Below are 18,700 nucleotides of genomic sequence, written 5' to 3' on the forward strand. Positions count from 1 at the left end.
TCCTGTCTGGGAATGAAGAACATAAACAGTCTTATTTTAACTCCTGGATATGAATTTTCAATGGTGTCTAAAGAACTGATATAATTTGAAAATTGTAAATAAATACCATGCTGACCAAACATTTTATATATGGCATGGTGGCTTCCAGAATCTCTCTTCTTAAGGGAGAACTGATAATGCCCCATAGTGGTTATACTCTTTAAGTTTATTATAGTAAGGAAAATGCTGTACCTTCTACACAAACCAATACTTCAGTTGAAATGAAAATAGGGTTTAACTTACATCTGGAAGCGTTAAGTTCATCCATGCATCAGGAAGGCAATTTGTTCCAAGATTCAAATTAATCAAGTCAATAAAAATGTCAATAAATACTTTCTTTTGTATAAAACCTAATAAAAGAAAGTAAATATTTTTAAAATTATATTTAATATTTTAAATAGACTTCTTTTGTTAAAGGAAATCTATTTTTTTTATTTTAATGCCCATATGGGAAAATTCAAAACAAACATAAAGTTTTCTCATTTAAAACAAATCATGTGTGACCTCTCTAATAGCAAAATATCAAATACTCCAGTACACTGCAATTCTTTTGATACTTGTCCTAATCTGTACTGTGATCAGTAACCCATCCTCACACAGTCTACACTGTTAATGAGCAGGTTACAAGTACCAATCATACATATATTCTGTGTATTGAACACATACCAACCTTTTATTTCACTGCGTTCTATTTTAATCAACCATGAATCTATCTCTGCTTTTGAAAGCAAGCATGTGTTAGAGAACAGGATGGAAAACATGGACCATTGTTTATTAAAGTTTGAGACAAAATTAAACTGCTTAAAATGCTTCTCAGAATCGGCTTATGGAAGTTATAAGTAGCTCTGTCAATTTTATTTTGAAGAAATTATGAGATAAAAATAAATAAGTGCATAAATAAGTGTTTGTTTTTTAAAATAGGCATGGATTTGCTTAAAAGCAAATAGAAACTTCAAACTTCATGCACAGTATTAAAACACAAAATTATGTATACCAAAATTTAACAGGCAGATAAGAGTCTTTTCTTTCAGAAATGGACTTTGCTGGCTCAGTGAGGATTCATTGCAAAGTAACAACAAAAAATGTAAAATAAGTTTCAAATTATCTACATTTTGAGAGACAAAGCTGATTTGGTAAGGTTATGATCACTTCCATAGTGTCAAAATAGTAAGTTTTCCGATTGCCTTTAAAAGCAAACACAATTGGTGAAATACCAGAAGGATTTAGTTTTCTTCCTTTTTACTGCCAAGCTTCTTGTCCTTTTAGAAGGCACAGCTCTGCACATTCTATGGCTAAGAAGCTTTTTTTCTTTTAAATGCTACAGTCAAGTGGAATTTGTTAAGTTTATGAAGAATCATTTAAGTGGTAGGAATAGTAAGAATGTGTTTGAATATTAATTTCATAATGTCAGTATTCAAAATCATGGTGCCAATTTGAATTAATAGTGTGCAATCTCTATAGACTTGTTTGCCTCCAATCAGAAAAACCAGGAGTAATACCTTCAGCATGTCTTAATACAGCAGTGAAATTCTATACATATATAAGCTTGGAGAGAAGAGACAAAAAGTATATTTGGGAAGCTTAAAGTCTGCAGGGACAGGAAGATGAAAGGGAAAAACACCTGGACTTGAAGCCTTATGTGCTACCATAGATTTCAGCATGAAAGCAAAATCTGGGAAGAAGTATTGGCAGACTGCTAACCGTGCTCAAAAACCTCTTTATGGTTTTTGAGTTATGTACCTTGAGAAAAACATATGTTAAAAATCATGTGAGTTAGGCTATTTACTGAAGCACCTTGGATTGCTGATTAAATAATTTTAAGGTAACCAAAAACTTGTATTTTGATGGAAACTTCAAGCCACAAGAATATGATGATTTCCATGACACACAATAATGCCTACATCACAGAATTATCATTACTGGGAGACTTCATAGAAGATTAAATAAACCAGGTAACTTTTTAGTGGTTGTTGGGGAGAATAGGCCTTCGTCCACTAAGGAGCCATTGAAAAATTGATATTAAAATAACAGGAAAAATTTTTACATCTTGTTTGCACTTCCAAATTATCTAGTGCTTTACCATGAAAAGCCCAGCTATCATAATTTTTATTTCATGTTTTACTAAACATTTCCCTTTCCACATCCGATCCCTAGTACTCTGGCAATCTAACTTCTCTTCTGACATCACCTTATCTTTTAAACTGTTCAATTTCCACTACGATTTCCCTGTATGAAAATAAAAAATGCTCTTACTTCATTTCCTGTGAGTTTCTGGCTTCCTAAAATGAAATTTAATTTTGGTTTTCGCACAAAATTCTGAAAGGATGCTAACGTCCTCTTGCCACCTTTTGTGAGGCTACATGACTTCAGAAATATACGTAAAAATATTTGAGGGGCAAGGAAATTAAAGAACTTGAATCAAGAGAAAATATCTGAAATGGGGTTAAAGGATTGGAGTCTAAAACAGCAACCACAATTTATATAACTTTGATTGGATTGTAGAATACGCTAGAACAGAGCTTTCAGGCAAATTTGACATTAGTTGATGTAAGTCTATGGCAAACATGAATTACTGTGAGATATTTAACCACTGTCAGGTGATCCGCAGTGTCTACCCATTTTTCTTCCTCTGTGGTGATTGTGAAGCAGTAACCCTCTCTTTCATGCAGAGCTAATTACTTTCTATGTATTAATTATAAAATTGCTGATATGTCGTAGGGTAACTTCTTTTACTTTACTACCTCCCCCCGAAACATCTGATGGGGGACAATTCCAAAGTGTCTTCAGAAAGTTATAATAGTTCAAAAACTTCAAATGGAGTGTGACCTAGTTCCTCCTCATGACCTATCTAGGAGGAATACGGAAGTCTCAAAGAGAGACAGGAAATCCCTCATAAGCATATCAAAAAGATATCAAATAACTTTCCACAATGTATTTTTAGACGTTTTGTCTATATTTAATGTGTTTGTTTTGATATTACGGAGAATGTAACTGTTTTCAAATATCTGATTATATTACAAGGCAAAAGGTGATTCATGAGTTTAATTCAGGGATTGGCAGTGCTTTGTAATGATGGAGAGATGCTCTGAGTGGGCAGCTACACAGGTGGTGCTGAGAAAAGAATACCGGTGTCTGCAAATGGTAGTCTACAAGTGGCAAAAGGAAATAATTCCCTCTGGGAAAGAATGGGAAAAAACCTCCCAGAATCCTTTGCCTGCCTAACAGGACTGGTTTCAAAACAGGTATACTCTTTACAAAATCTTTTTGTTAAGTGCAAAAAAAACAAGTAACCAAAGCCAACAGGTTTTTGTTGAATGATGTAAGAGACTGAATAGAAAGTGACCTTATTAAACGTGTAGAAACACTTCTAATTAGAAGGGATAGCAAGCATTTTGGAAAAATAATCAGAATTCAAAAAGACTTTGAAAAACTGTAGAGATGGTTAAGATCAGTAAGTAAATTTCACTGGAAACAGATCAAAGTACTCTGAGGAAACAGACTGAACAAATTAATACACTTATTACATTGCAGATTAATCAGGAAAGGGCTTCAGTAACATTGGGGAACAGGATTAGAATCCAAAGTGAACTTTACAAATTGGAGATATAGACTAGGGTAAAAAGGACACTATCCAATAAGAATAAATGTCAAGTGCCATACTGGGTTGAAATAATGAACTGCATAAATGTCACAATGGGATCTTACTGCCAAAGTAAAATTTCTGTAGAAAAGGCTTTAGGTATTATGGCAGATTACAGTATAACCAGAAAGTACATGGGAAAACCCTGGAAATAATCCTTGCATTATTTTCAGTTGGTAAGGCTTCTGCTGGAATACAATGTTGCTACATGCAAACCTAGAAGGATGTATGGAAACTAAAGAGTGCCCAGAAGAATGCAGCAGGAATAATCACAGGCTTAGAAAACATCTTGGGAGGCAAGGTTGAATGAATTCTGCTAACTTCATCTACGAAAGGAAGATTGAGAAAACATAGCAGTAGTTTACCAGTTAAAACCAAATGTTCCGAAGAGGATAGGGATAACACCCTCACCATAGCTGCAGTTAGGAAGAATGACAGGAAATAAATGTATTTGCAGCAAAATCACACAATCACAGAACGGCAGGGGTTGGAAGGGACCTCTGGAGATCATCTCATCCAACCCCCCTGCTTGCGCAGGCACACCCAGAGCCGGGGGCACAGGAACACGTCCAGGCAGGTTTTGAATGCCTCCAGGAAAGGGCCTCCACAACCTCCCTGGGCAGCCTGTTCCACTGCTCTGTCACCCTCACAGGAAAGGAGTTTTTTATCATGTTTAAGTGTTTAATTTTAATGTTTAAAATACTTCAATAGTAGTAAAACCCCATATAATCAGAAGGATACCAAAGCACTAAGGAAAACAAACCACACAGTCTACAGTGGACTATTTTAGAAGCTTATCAAGAAAGAACAAGGGGCAAATACTGGGTACAGATTGCCTGCCCAAACTTGATCCCATTTTTAGACATGGATGACTTCTTGATATCCCTTTCCAACTGCTTGTTACGATACCAAGATTTTGCTAGTATTTTTCCACGGGAAATGTATCCATTATCTTAAATCTAATACTAAAAATGGGATGCTGCCCCTGTGCATCATGGAGTGACTTCAGTGTTATAGATTCTAAACATACTTTTTTTCACGACTTTCTTTTTTGTCCTCTGCTGTTGGACATTCTGGGGACACATTTTCAAACTTCTTCTTATACCATCATAGTTAAAATCTTCCCATTTGAAAACTTCAAGGAGAAAAACTTGGTATTATGTGACTTAGAATTAGAAATGCCACATATCTAATAAGGTATCCTGTTTAATATATATCCTGTTGCTTATTGGGTAAAGTGTAACTAAACATTCTTGTTATCTGAGAAATCACAAATGATGTTTTTTCAATAATGGATCTTTTATTATCACCATATAACACACAGTACTGATCTCTTTTTCTGATCCCTACAGATTAAATATACTGAGTGGACTAATATCCCTTAATGAGGCATGCATTCAAAACCTACTTTATTTCTGACATACTATTTAGACCTCGAAGTAGCATGAATATGTATGAAAGACACACACACACAAGACTATATATAGGGTATGTGTATATATATATCTTCTGCAATTACTAGATGTGTTTTTGATTGAAAGTAGAGAGTTGATCTTGATTTAGAAAAGGGTTGATTTAAAGGGGAATGACCTCACATTCATTTCTCCCAGATCATTTCTAGTTCATCTTCACTGTTGGAAGAACTAAGAAGGGTCATAAATTATTTCACTTTAGCTATCTTCTGATACAGATCATTGTTTTTTCCTTGATGGTAGAAATCTATTCTGCTGGTGTGATTTATCTTGATTGGAAATTATCAAGTAGAAAGCTGCATTTAAAACATGTAGAATTATGAAATTATGAAATCATGAAATCAGATACTTCTCTGAACAATTCTCATTCTCAGCTCCTAGATTAAAAATCAAGATATAGCATTCTTATTGCAACCTCCACAAACATTTTTACAGGAAAAAAAAAGTGGTTCAAGCTGTGAAGTATACTAGTCATATCCTGGCTGTAAGAGTGTTTCCTAAGGGAAAACTCATTTGTGCAATTAATAATCAGCAATGGAAAATGGATCTGTTCTGCCTCTGTAGGAAAGTCTTCTGAAGGACAAATCTGACAAAAACCTGTGCAAGGTCATGTTACACCCTATCCACAAGAGAGTAAAAAGTAGCAATACATACAGATATGGAGAGAAGGTATGACCCAAAATTCATAGGCTAGAGAGGTCAAGCAATCATTTGACAGAAATAATGCACTGATATTCCATACATTTATCAAAAGAAAACCAGAGGTTTCAGAATCAATGAAGCTTCTTGAACTACTAAAGTCTGATAATAAGATGACCATTAATTCCAGTGACTATAATGTATCTTGATTTAGCTAAATGCAAAAAACAGTAGTCAGATTGAAGTTATGAGTCATCTCTCTGTTCACATGTTGTCAAGGTAAGAATGTACTTCATTATTTTGGTTCATTGTCTTCAGGTCTATCAAAGTCAGGTATAGAAGGGCAAATGTAAACATCTCCTGGTGCTTCAGCAGTGAACAAAAAGAAAAAGCCATATTTTAACATTATAATACATTACGAACAAAATATAACTTTTACACCCATTAACCCTGCCAAATATTCTATTAAGTGTCCATGTTACAAGAAGATTGTGAAATAAAACCCAGCAACTTGATCTAGTCACTTCCACTCTCCAAATCAAACTCAGACATGTAATCTGGTCTTTCATTTGTCATCACATCAACTTCCTGTAGTCTTCTATTTCTCTGCCAAGTAGCATTCCACAGATTTATAGCTTTCTGGGGGTCAAATTTTTTGATATCAGGAGAATTCATCTGAATTATCATAAGATCTGTCACACTTTCAGACCTTAGTTTAGACAGTAAATGCATCATGGTGAGTTTCATTTGACTGAAGCCTCGCTCTGTTTCAGCTGAGCTTGCCGGCAGAGTTAGGATCAAATCTACCAGTGTCAGGATGTTAGGATACTTCTTTGAATAATCTGAGTTCACTGAATCCCATGTCAAGGTCTGGATGTTCTGAAATCTAAACAGCATGATGAGAAGTATAATTATAACTATCACTAAATATATTTCCATAATGCTTTTGAGTAAATCAATAAACAGACACAAATGCACTTTTCTTATTACCTGTTACACAGCTCTAATTTCAGCATGCTCCATTCAGTTTCTACTTCACCTATTTTCACACTAGCAGCTTCTAGTACAACTTTATAATGTTTAGTCAAGACAGACACTTCCTTTTCACCAAATTCTACAACAGAGGCAACAAGAACCAAAATATTTTTATGCTTTCAAAAAATGTATAAGGTGCACTTCAGATTGCCACTGTCACAGTTGTATACCGTTTCATTTTGTCAGGCCATAATTTAAAACTTCCAAGAGTAGTTGCTCTCAAAACATCTTCGCTTGCATGACAAAAACAATCACGTAGACTCTTCACCAAATTACTTAGTACTTTCGTTCGTATTGCAGAAATACTTCCATTTCCAACAAGCTGGTAACCATGAAAGTGCTGAATGGTCTCCATAAGGCATTCCTTTGGACCAGCTCTGAAAGATACAGAATACAAAACAATATATAATACTCTTTTTTTATGTAACCATGGTTCATTTGTTAGAAATTCCAGACCTTGTTTGATACATGTGGAGTGTTTCCAGCGTTGACTGCACGGTTGCAAATATGTCTGCAATGGAGGAGTTGTGATCCAGAGTAACACGTGACAGAATGTTGAGGACATTGATGACATCCAACAAGAAGTGAGCAAACTTGACTATCTCCATTCTCAAAAGAAGGTGTAAAAGGTCTTTAACTTTGTGCTGGGTTGAGGCTCCAGAATCTCTTTCAATCTGGTAATAAATATAGAAAAGAAAGCATCAGGTATGTGGACTAAAATTAGCCATAACAATTAATATTTCCTGAAGTTCATCTGAATTTTAAATCATTTACCTTACTCAGATGCAGAACAATTGCAGGATAACCTTTAAGGAGAATTTGTAGAGCTGTTTGTAGACGAGGAAGCCACTGGGAGCCTCCAATGCGAGAAGGAATAGCTGGGCGTAACTTAATGGCTTCATAGGTTGCTTTGAGATTATTCTTATTTAGAGGTGAATTATGATAAAAGCAATATATATTTCTCAAGACTTTGCTTAACATGTTGTATAGCTGAATATTTTTCAGTGCCCCTTTGTAAGCCAGCTTTAGGCCATGAGCAGAAAAATGCACAGACTGTACACAAGGCTGAATTTCCCTTACAAGTTTAGCTACCCCATTGTTTTCTCCTGACATGACATCTGTACCATCGCTTCCAAACCCAACTAATTTTCTTGACCAGTCTTGGCTTGCCAGACTGAGCTGAAGATTTATTTGTAATGTTTCCTCAATTACATTTTTTATAGTTGAAGCATCAGTTTTGTGAATAGGTTGAACCCCAACAATCTGGCAATGGACTTTTCCTTCATTTGCAAAGCGTACATAGACAACTGCAGCTGCTTTGAGTATACTGTCTGTGACTCCATCACTAATAACAGAAAAGAATTTACATTTCTCCAGTTTCTCCTTCAATTCTCTTCTTTCTACTTCAGCAATAAAATGTATAAACATTTTTGCTGACTTTTCATTTCTAAATAAAGACCCAATATCCACACCTTTCATATCATCTAGTTTGCACATCCAGTCAAGGTCTGTAAAGGGACGACCAAATTTTGCAATAGCATGGCATGTTCTAAAAATATTTTCTACTCTACCTAATGTTACGGAGTTCATGCTCTTCAACATCTGCTCAGCAGATGCTATATCTGGTGGAGCCGTACTGGCAGCTTCCACACTGGTAGCCCAGGCATGGGCTTCACTACTCTGGTGTGTATTTATAAATTCAAGTTTGAAGTCATCAGTGCCGGAACAAAAATTATGAATATTTTCCCCCAAATCCACACTATGTTTACGACATGGTGCACAAAACATTATTCCCCTTTCATCATCATATTTTAGCCAGGGGTATTTTGTTAGCCATATTTTTGGAAACTGGCGATTCCTCTTTGATCTCTGTTGTTCCAAATCTTTCTTCTCTTTCCCTCTGTCACCAACTTCTCTCTTGCTAGAAGAATTACTCTTGCTTTTGAATTGCTTCAGTGCTCTTATAGCTATAATTTAAAAAGAAACAACTAAATATAAAATAGTTTTTATTTCACAAATTATCAATTGTGGTTTTTCTTTTTTTCCACCCACATTTATTTTGTTATTTTTGAACTAGACTGTGACTTGAAATAAAGATCCATAAAAGAGGACAAGGAAAACTGAGATCTACTCTTAAATCACTTAGATGTTACCCAGGACCCATTTAAGAAATTATCAGTTTTGTCTGCCAGAAGCTTGTCAGAGTATGCAACCAGTAAAGTCCAGCAGCATCAATACCACTTTTGAAACGGAGAAAAACAGAGGTAAAGAGTGGAATTCAGAGTGGTTTTTCAGGCAAAATATCTCCAGAAGATACTACTGAAGTCACAAACCTATTATGATGCCCATTACAACTGACATTAACAGAAAAGTTAACTTGGAGCAAGTCCATAAATACACAATCAAATACCTGTCACAGAATGCATAAGTTGTTCTACAGCATATGTAGATGACCTGATTGTTTAAAAATACATTTATCTGCAGAATGATTTTATTACAGATTTGACACATAGGAACTATATAAGCTTCACATTTTGTTCCCAAAATGGAAACATTCTTAAAGCATTGAGATGGTTCTCAATATTATTTTCCCAAATTTTTCTCACGATGGTAATTCTTGTATTTTGTAGGAGCAAATGCCATGAGCTGACATTTTTGAAAGTTCTATATCTACAGCTCACGAATGCCCTATTTTTGGCAAGTTATTTAATGATTCTTTTAGTACACTGTTGCCAAAGTCATGACACAAGGTCATGACTTTGAAATGAAAGCAGTCAAATAATGAAGACAAATTCCATGCAGAACTGCAGCAATAAAACTAGAAATCTATTCATTGGGAAATAGCAGAAGTAAAGCACTGAGGAAATTACCTAAGAACAGTCTGACTCCCCACCCTCCTTATCATGATGTGTACATCAAGAGTCAAAATTAATGATTACATTAAGTTAATCATAGAAAGAAATGCCATTTCTGGTGCTGGTCTTAAGAAACAGGGTCCTTATACCCTACTCTTCACTATTTTACAAGAAGGGGCAAATCTTCATATATGCGTTATACAATTTTTGAGAACTGTTTGTTCCCATTGTCATAAAAATGACAGTTTGTCTGCTCCATTCTATTCTGAGCATCCTCAAAGGTCATAATATTAAAAAATGTTAGGAACATGCAGTTTAAATACATTTCCATTATGAGCGATTCTTTTAAACTACTTTAAATCTGAGGTATCAGCTGTGGTCCACATGGACAGCAAAAACAACTAGACCACAGAAACTTGTTCTGACTTGTGCCCAAGTACAACACCCAGAACCAAAAAGAGAGGAGGAGAGGCATTCTTAACATACAGCCAAGATTAAAAACCTCCCCTAATATTAGGCAGCCACAAGACCGCAAGAAAAGGTGAAGAAGAGGTGGGGGCAGGATTAATGGATCTGCAACTGCAGGAGTCAGAGGGTGGAAGGAACAAAGATGGTTATAAGACCTCTATAGTGCCTACTGTTTCTTGAGGTGCGTGGGTACCTGTCCTGGTGTAGAAATTTGCTGTTGATTAGAAAAATGGGGATCAGAGTAGATTCTGTGAGCCAAAGTCAGGGATAAAATTCCTGGTAAGATGGACCTTCAATGTTACCAACATTTTTCAAGTTCTGAAGTTTTTTTTTATTTCAAAACACCAGGGTTTAAACTCTCAGAAACTCTCAGAAAAAATATGTTTGGGACATCATGTTCTTATAAGTGAACATTGTATGTGCCTTTAGAAAGACAGCATATCCTACAGTGTATGAGAATAATAGATATATACCTAAGAGGCAGGAATCATCAGATCAGCTATATAACACAGCTAAACTATGATTATACTCATTACAAATCCTCCCTCTAGTATATTCTTAGCATGCTCACCTAAGGAAATGAAGGTTATGCAGTTGTGTTGCCTATATATTTCTACAACAATTTGTCTGTCTGCCGGTTCTCCCTCACTGCTAATTTTCGAATGGCCAATTTGAACCAAGTTTGTCAGTAAGGTAGAGTTATGAAGGTCCTACAAATTTCTTTCAGATCTGTTCCAAGGTACAGGAGAAAGACCCTCAATAACACCCCCACCAAGGAAAACCCAGGAAGATGACTAGCTTTTATCCACTCTGTGGCCAAGAGGTGTAACTCAGCCTAAACTCAGTTCCAGACCACACACAGCATCCAGAGCATCTTGGCCATAGCTGTGCAAGCAAAACATGTAGGTAAGATCACATGAAAGAAAAACAATTTGGGTTTTTTTATTTTAAATGAGGTTAACACATGGAAAGGAACAGGAGATGGACTAGTGGGAGGAAACTGGGAACATGGGAAAAAGTGGGATTTGTTACAGTGGTACTACAGAAAGAACACAGGACACAGAAGGAAGCCAGCCTGTGCTACTTATGAAGCAACCTCTTTTTCATATAAAACTTTGTCATCAATGAAATCAAAAGAAAAACTAATGTAGAAAAAGCTACACAAGGTAGAATTTTTTTTCATTCAAGTCTATTTAAAAGTGAGTATCATTCACTGATACACAACGTGAATTGACAAGCATTTATATATGTTTCAATCAGCAATACAGAAATATAATAAACAAATGCAAAAAATTAATTAGTGAAGAAATTAAGATTACAACCACAAGTCAAAATGAAAACAGAAAAATAAGCATTCAGAAAGGAGCATTAAGAATGACAGCAGCATAACTGTACACTATATGTGTACCCTGTGAACTAGGACTGTGACATTTTAAAGGAACTTAAAAAATAGAGAGCAAACACCACGCCTTGGTTGTAAGGCACAGATATACAAAAATGACTATTTCTTAATCATAGACTAGTAAGCAGAATATTTTCATACAGGCACTGTATGAAAATATTTCCCTAAACTGAGAAACTGTAGTAAAGATTCAGGTTATATATTTACACAGGCAACAAAATATGAAGAGATTGCAAACTTATACTAAAGATGAGAATTCTGTTAACATTTTATTCCCTTTTAATCAAATTTTACCAAAATATTTAAACAGATTCATATTCCCCTCCATTTTCACTAAGAAAAATGTTTCCATAGCAATTTCTGACTAGAAGTTTGGATTATGATCTATGCAAGTTATGTACCAGAGTCTGTAGCAATGCTATACGGGATGAATAAGTGAAATAAACCCTGAGGCTGAATTATATTCATCTAACTTTAGCAGTCTAAAAGCTAGTAATACGAGATACTTCTATCCTTAGATGAAAAAGACTGGAGTCTCAAAAATATGATTAATTCCCTCCAAGATAATGAGATACTCATCACGCCCTGTAGGTGATTTTCACTGTAAATATTTACTTCATTTATTCACTAACTAATACTGATTCTGCTATGTTGTATGTCCAATCTTCACTAATTTGCAAGAATTTGGGTTTTAAATTTAGAATCACAAAGAGTAAGGTACACCTGTTGCTGCACAGATGCAGTAAGTGGAGAGTTCCTCTGTCATGCTGACTGAAATCTTAATATTTGGATATATATATTTATATGCACAGAACATGCACAGACACATTAGATATGTTTCATAAAAGTAATTGGATACACAGATTTTTAAATACCATAGGCAAACAGTCACAGATTTCTGAAATTAAATAACATACATGACTTAATAAGAAACATAACAGGAGGTATAAGTGAAACTAAGTCAGTAGAATGATAAAATTTTCCATTATCTGCAGGGAGACGTATTGTATCTATTTTAGACCTCTGATTAAGGGCTTCATATCCCCAAAGTTTAGGCATTTTCCATCTATATAGTTTGTCTAGTAAAAGATATTTCCTCTGTCTATAAACTTCACCTTTCTTATTTTCAAGTTCTGAAAAAAGCACACTGAAAAGACATATCTTCTTAGGAAAGGTAACTTAGAGATGATGAATTATTTTTATGCTCACATATGGTCTTCACTCTCTATTCACATCAGAGTCAGATCGTGAGGATTACTATTGTAAGCTCTTGAATTGTTTCTACAAAAGTGCTTGGGAAGAGAAAACATAATGTATAGACATTACTGAGGGTCAGCATATAATTCTGACTGTTCCACTCAACAAAATATTCTATTAAAAAGATAAAATTTCAGCTAAACTAGATGCATACTTTAATCTGCCTATCTGTTCCAAATCTAGCAACACAGTAAAACTCAACTGACAAGTCTGCAATCTGAAAAGAAACAGCAATACAGTTTGGTCATAGGCTGTCCTCTATGTTTTACTAGTTCACACCTTAACAGATTATTTTATAGTTTTATAAATAAGCATTTTAAACATTTTTTGGACATTGGATATAGAAGTTTTTTAAACCTGACTGACTGAATTTTATTTTTGATGAATAATAGTTCTATAATTCAAACCGGAATGGTTCATGAGGACCGTGACTGTGATAAAACTAATAAAATTTAAAATTCCCTTGTGTAATTCAGTCATAAAATGGAGAACAAAAGTCCAGGATAGAATCTATTTTGATCTGTCTGGTAATGCAAAACATTATGAAAATTGCATTCTCTGAAGCACCTTTAGAAAAAAATTGAGACATTCCAGATATGTGTTAATTGAATTGCCGATAGATGTGGTCATAGCAAGAATATAGTGATAAAGGGAATTAAAGGGGATGAGATTTAATAGATGGTTAGTTTAATTTTGTTGATAAGGACAGAACACATCCAAAGAGACTGTAGAAGAGAAAAGAAAAAAAAGTGAGTGTTAGTAGCTCCATTTAAGGCCTGCCACAGTTTTTCCTATAAAAAATCATGTTCCTGAGGCAAAATAATAAAGTACTGTTAAAAAATTTATCAAAGGAGTTAGTGGAATTAACATATACTGCAAAGCCACCTTGAGTTTGGGGAATGGCACTTGGAATTATTTAAAAAAAATTTAAATATTTCCTTTTGAAATGAAAGACTGTATAAGTAAGTAGGAAGGTCCAGCATAGGCTGTATTTTTTGTCCATTGGTGCTTACAACGTTGAGTAATGTGCTTCCATGGAGAACCAAGTGTGCAGGGTAGACAAAGTCGTCTGTGATGAACCAGCAGTTCTTAAATACTTTAAATTCCTAGGAAACACAAAACTGTTTACAATTTTATAAGATTTCTTTTGTAAATACCAAACAATTTTTAAGTATATTGGCACTCCCACTTTTTGCTTTCATTTTGGCAATTTGTTAAACATATCTTGAAAAGACATCCTTTTGACATGTATAAAATAACCTGTGGGAAAACTGTTTTCATGTTTATGTCTTCCAACATAATTATTTCTCCTTTGTTTTGCTTGGATTTCTAGGTAAAATTCTTCTTCATGTAACCTCCATAATGCTATAGAAAATAAGCTTAATATTCCATTTGCATAACAACTTTAGGAATTTTGTTGTTACATAGTACAGAAGATTGGTAGATCTATTCTATTTAGACTTGCCCTATAGTCTATGCCTTGTGTGCTCGTTTGGTTGGATTTCCATTACAAATGCTCAGACTGCTCAGATGAGTAAGTATTAGAAGACTAAGATGCTTGGCAAAAAATCCTGATGTGTTTAGAGGTTCTCCAAGACAGGGATTAGTTTGTTACTTTTTTGTATCTACTTTATAGCTGCTGTCCAACAGTTTCACTGCCAGTGTGCTGGATGCTATGGTGTTTTTTCCCTTCTTTGTATGGTAAGAGATTAACTAGTAAGGAGGCATGTATTTTCTCTTGAGCCTTCTATTCAACAAGGGAAGATAGAAGGATGTGAAAAATTTCCCTGATGTTTCAGGAGAGCAAGGACTTGACTCTTCCTGTGGAGTCTCTATAATGAAGGGCAGTGGTTGCCTTAGGAAATCTGGGATATGATTTACAGGGTCTTAAAGTATGTAAGAGAATGGAGGAAGTATTTTAAAGATGACTTGCACACCTTGTGCTTCCCATCCTAATTCAGATACCTGAAAAGGTAAAGATCTTGTCTTAATAGTCACCACAGAGTAAAAGAACGGTGTTGCTTGTTCTTTGGGACCTTATTTTAAAAAATAATTCCTTAGCATTGTCCCAGAGAACATGCAACAGCATTCTTTTACTGTCTGGTGACTATTAGGTCAAGATATTTACCTCTTTGGATAACTATGCAAGTCAGTTTGGGTCATTTTAGTGACTATATTATCAAAAGGACAATATTGTACAAAGATAAAGATTTCATTTTTCTTCCTGCTAGTTAGTACAAAGGTACAAGGAAAATAGTTGTTCTGTCTTAAACATGACAAGAATATTAGAGTTTGTATTAGCAAACATTTTTAAGTTTTAAATCTTAATGAATAAATTATTTAAAACTGAAAGAAAACCTTTTAAGTGGAATGACCAGTCAAACTGGTATCTGTGTTTCACCTCTATGGCACTATCTAATGATTACAAACACACAGATTTTTAGACTCATATGGCATTATACATGCAATACTATCTGCTAAATTAAATTCCAAAGAAGAGTTTTGAATGCTTACGCACACCTCCACGCTCCCACACTATAGACAAGATGATATGCATCTCTCTAAGTGAAAACTGTAAATATCTTTCTGCCTAAAATGGGTCCATGCTCAAAAGGTAACTGGAATTTCTCCATAATTATATATGAAAAGCATTTCTGAATAAAGAATTAAATTCAACTTCTTTGTGCCTCTGCGGCCTTATTACATTGGAAGAGTTGGATCCAAAATTATAAGTACATGTTTACACATTGTATTTCATGCTCTTAGTGACAATCATACTAGAATTATAATATGGAACACTGGTAGTAATGATACCCTCTTTCAAAATGTGTTTAACTACTTTCCATCTCAGTTTAAAACTGCCTTACCTAACTTATTTTGTAACATATATAGAGCAGTGGGAAGTTTTGCAAGAAAGTCTTTTCAAGAATCCAAAGCCTAAGGTTCCCATAAATAGAGGATAGGCACACTATATATGCATGTACAAATGAAAAAAATACACATCTGAGTTAACACTTCCAAATCACCCAAAACAAGTGGCACACACTGACTTAAAGAACATAATGGTTAATAATTTTAATAGATCCTATATAACAGTTTCATGAAAATACTGAATTCTTTAAAAATGTGTTTTAAAGTAATATTGCTGCAGTGTTCACTGAGCTATGAATTTTTAAACAAGTTAAAGACTTGTATCTTTAAGCAAAGTGAGCATGATATGTACAACTTTTAAAAACATATCACAGAGACACCTGTTAGAGGAATATTAAGTATGCGCTCTTGAGGATATAAAGCCCATAGGAAAGACATTACAAGCTTTCAAGTGGTCTGGCATTTCACATTTTCAATATTCTGCACTATGACTTTACTTTTATATGTAGCAGGATCTTTAATTGTAGTATAATCTTTAACAATATAGGTAACTAATGTTTAGTAGTTTCCAGCAGTTACTTTAAATTTTAGGTAGGTAACTAACAGTCCTTTAGGACTGAAAAGGAAAAGTTTTCTTACCTTTAGGTGCCACCTGTAGAAACTGTTTATGAAGTGCAGTAAGTTGTGAAATAGTTAGAGCACTGCTCCCAGAGGTCTCTATGTGTGAAGCGTGTGGTTTAGGAACACAGTCAGGAATCACTTTTATGTCACTGCTGATGAAGAAATCTGTTTCTTCTAAAGTAATTTCATATTGGATTTTGCTAGAACTCTCAATATGATGTCGTGCAACTTCAGTCAGCTTTTCAACACTGTGAAAGTGTAAATGCAGAAAACAATGAGTACTTTTAATACACAATATTAATAACTTAAGTTCAATTTTTAATGTGTTGACACTCAGAGAGCTTTCCTGGAGTAAGAATCACAATTCCTCTGTGTGAATTCTGTACTCAGAAAAATTATTATGAAGTGTACTCCTCCTCTGGCAACACAAAATCTTTTGACTGTGGTAAGAAATTTATATAAAGGCAGATCTAAGCCACAGAAGAAACCTGATGGAAAAATATGAAAGAATGAGACTTCCTTTATTCCATAAATTTTATAGGGGTGGAGTATACATGTTCCATCTGTAATCACTCTTCAGCCTATTTCAATGCCTTGCCTTCTGCTCTGCCCCTAAATCCCAGATGTACACAGCACTTTCTAGAGTGGCATTGTGGAGGGGCATATGAACTCCTCTTTCAAGTGTAACAAGTACAACCCTTACAGGGAAAGATATCGGCTGTCTGTAACATTCACCTAGCCATAGATTTTGCCTGGACTGTCAGGTCAAAGGACATGATGTTTTGTAAATATTGTGTCTCTGGTAGTCCTTGTTGTCAGGTGGGCAAATAAAATGGGCTGGAAGGCAGAGACTCAGCCTCTTGGAGCTATTGTCTGTTAAAGCCTTCACATCCCACATTCATGACTCTTGTCTTAGGCTTGCCCTGACATGGATCAGCTAGCACTGTCCCAGGTATGCTTCAGTTAGTATAGGCCAGAAACATTTTCTAAAAGGCAAAGTGACCCCTTTCTGTTGGAGAGTAAAACCCTTTAATGACATGAACATAGGCCATTCTATGCCAGATGGCCTAAGTGTCACAGAGTGGTCCTAAGCACATTTTATTTACTAGGACAGAAAAACTGTGAAGAAGAACTTTTTTTTCTAATGGACCTTGAAATTATTTTGGGAAATATTATACATGGTGGTAATAACAGTAGGTGGAGTTTTCCAGGATGTGTAAAGCACAGGAAAGAAAATAACCCCACAATCCAAAGTGACAGAAGCCACTGAAATAATATAGAGGCTTCTACTAAATGGGATAACTGTTTGTCTGCTGGTGCGCATAAGTCTGCTAAATCTGTAGTCTAGAAAAACAGCAGAACTGATAATTACCTCTACTGCTGCCAACACAACCTTCTAAGCATCCAATAAATGAGTTACTACCGTTCAGTTATTTAAGATAAAATTAAATTCCAGTTCATGAAATGAAATTATAAGTTTCTACATATTTTTTCAAATTATTTGCTCCTATATAAACAACTATCTTTATTAGCATAGTTTAGTCCTTATCTAAAAATGGTTATACATTACCTAGACATTTCTGCCAAGAACCTGGATCCAAGCCACTTTTCCAGGTCTTTATAAGCCTCTTCTGTTTTCACTGTTAGCTCTTCAACAAATGCTAAAGCTTTTTCTTTTATGAGTTCTAGTCGAGATTTTGTGGCTATCTCTGTTCAAACAGTAATGCCATAATAATTAATATTTGCAAAATTTGAGGAAAATTCTCAGTCTTAAGCACATAAAGTTTAAAATGTTAACATTGTTTTAGGCAGCAAAATATTGATTTAATTTCTTGTATTTTTGAACAAGTTATTTTTCAGAATCATCCCTATTGCACCCTGTATTGTACAAAAGCATGTCTTCTATAGGCATCAGAATTCACAAGGTAACAAATATCTTAATAAAACTAATATAGAGGTGCAAGAGATGTTTAAGTAGACAGTGACATTGACCTAAATTAACACTATACAGCAACAGACCTAGAAGCTTAATGATGCAAGTGTGAGAACACCGATATGGATAAATTTTAAAGAAGACACACCTAAACCATTATGTATGTTAATCACAATAAAAGTTTGCTTTTCTCTTTCTAACCTCCACCCCTTTAAAATTAAACTTACTGGTTTTGCTACAAGCTTCCTACATACGACTATTTTATACGCTAAAACTCAGGTTGCATTAGAAAAGAGTTTGATTAGTGAGTACTAAGGAAATAATTCACCTCTACCAAAATTGTGCACAGAGTATTTACATGAAAGTTTCAAAAATATTGGGAATTTAATGATTTTTAGTTTTCAGAATGGGAAGAACTGTGAAAAAAAAGATCAGTCTCTCACTGACAGGCTAATACTTAAAAAAAAG

At 34.8% G+C, this 18,700-nt stretch overlaps 1 protein-coding gene across 2 annotated transcripts in view; it reads right to left on the minus strand.

Annotated features, from left to right (window-relative positions):
- Positions 1-3,399: 3,399 nt before the first annotated feature.
- SPEF2 (sperm flagellar 2) overlaps positions 3,400-18,700 on the minus strand; it is a 74,747-nt gene continuing 59,446 nt past the window's right edge. The window contains exons 27-33 of one of the 2 annotated variants that reach the window (XM_075078728.1): positions 17,870-18,008; positions 16,318-16,547; positions 7,600-8,792; positions 7,282-7,499; positions 6,996-7,202; positions 6,781-6,906; positions 3,400-6,676 (exon numbers count right to left, since the gene is read on the minus strand). In XM_075078728.1, coding sequence (XP_074934829.1) covers positions 6,307-6,676; positions 6,781-6,906; positions 6,996-7,202; positions 7,282-7,499; positions 7,600-8,792; positions 16,318-16,547; positions 17,870-18,008 — 2,483 coding nt within the window. In that variant the 3' untranslated portion in view covers positions 3,400-6,306. Of the gene's footprint in view, positions 7,203-7,281; positions 7,500-7,599; positions 8,793-16,317; positions 16,548-17,869; positions 18,009-18,700 lie in introns of both variants that reach the window. The other variant, XM_075078727.1, reaches the window with a different exon arrangement.

The sequence above is a fragment of the Phalacrocorax aristotelis genome, chromosome Z (genome assembly GCF_949628215.1).
Source record: "Phalacrocorax aristotelis chromosome Z, bGulAri2.1, whole genome shotgun sequence".
NCBI classification, from domain to species: Eukaryota; Metazoa; Chordata; class Aves; order Suliformes; family Phalacrocoracidae; genus Phalacrocorax; species Phalacrocorax aristotelis.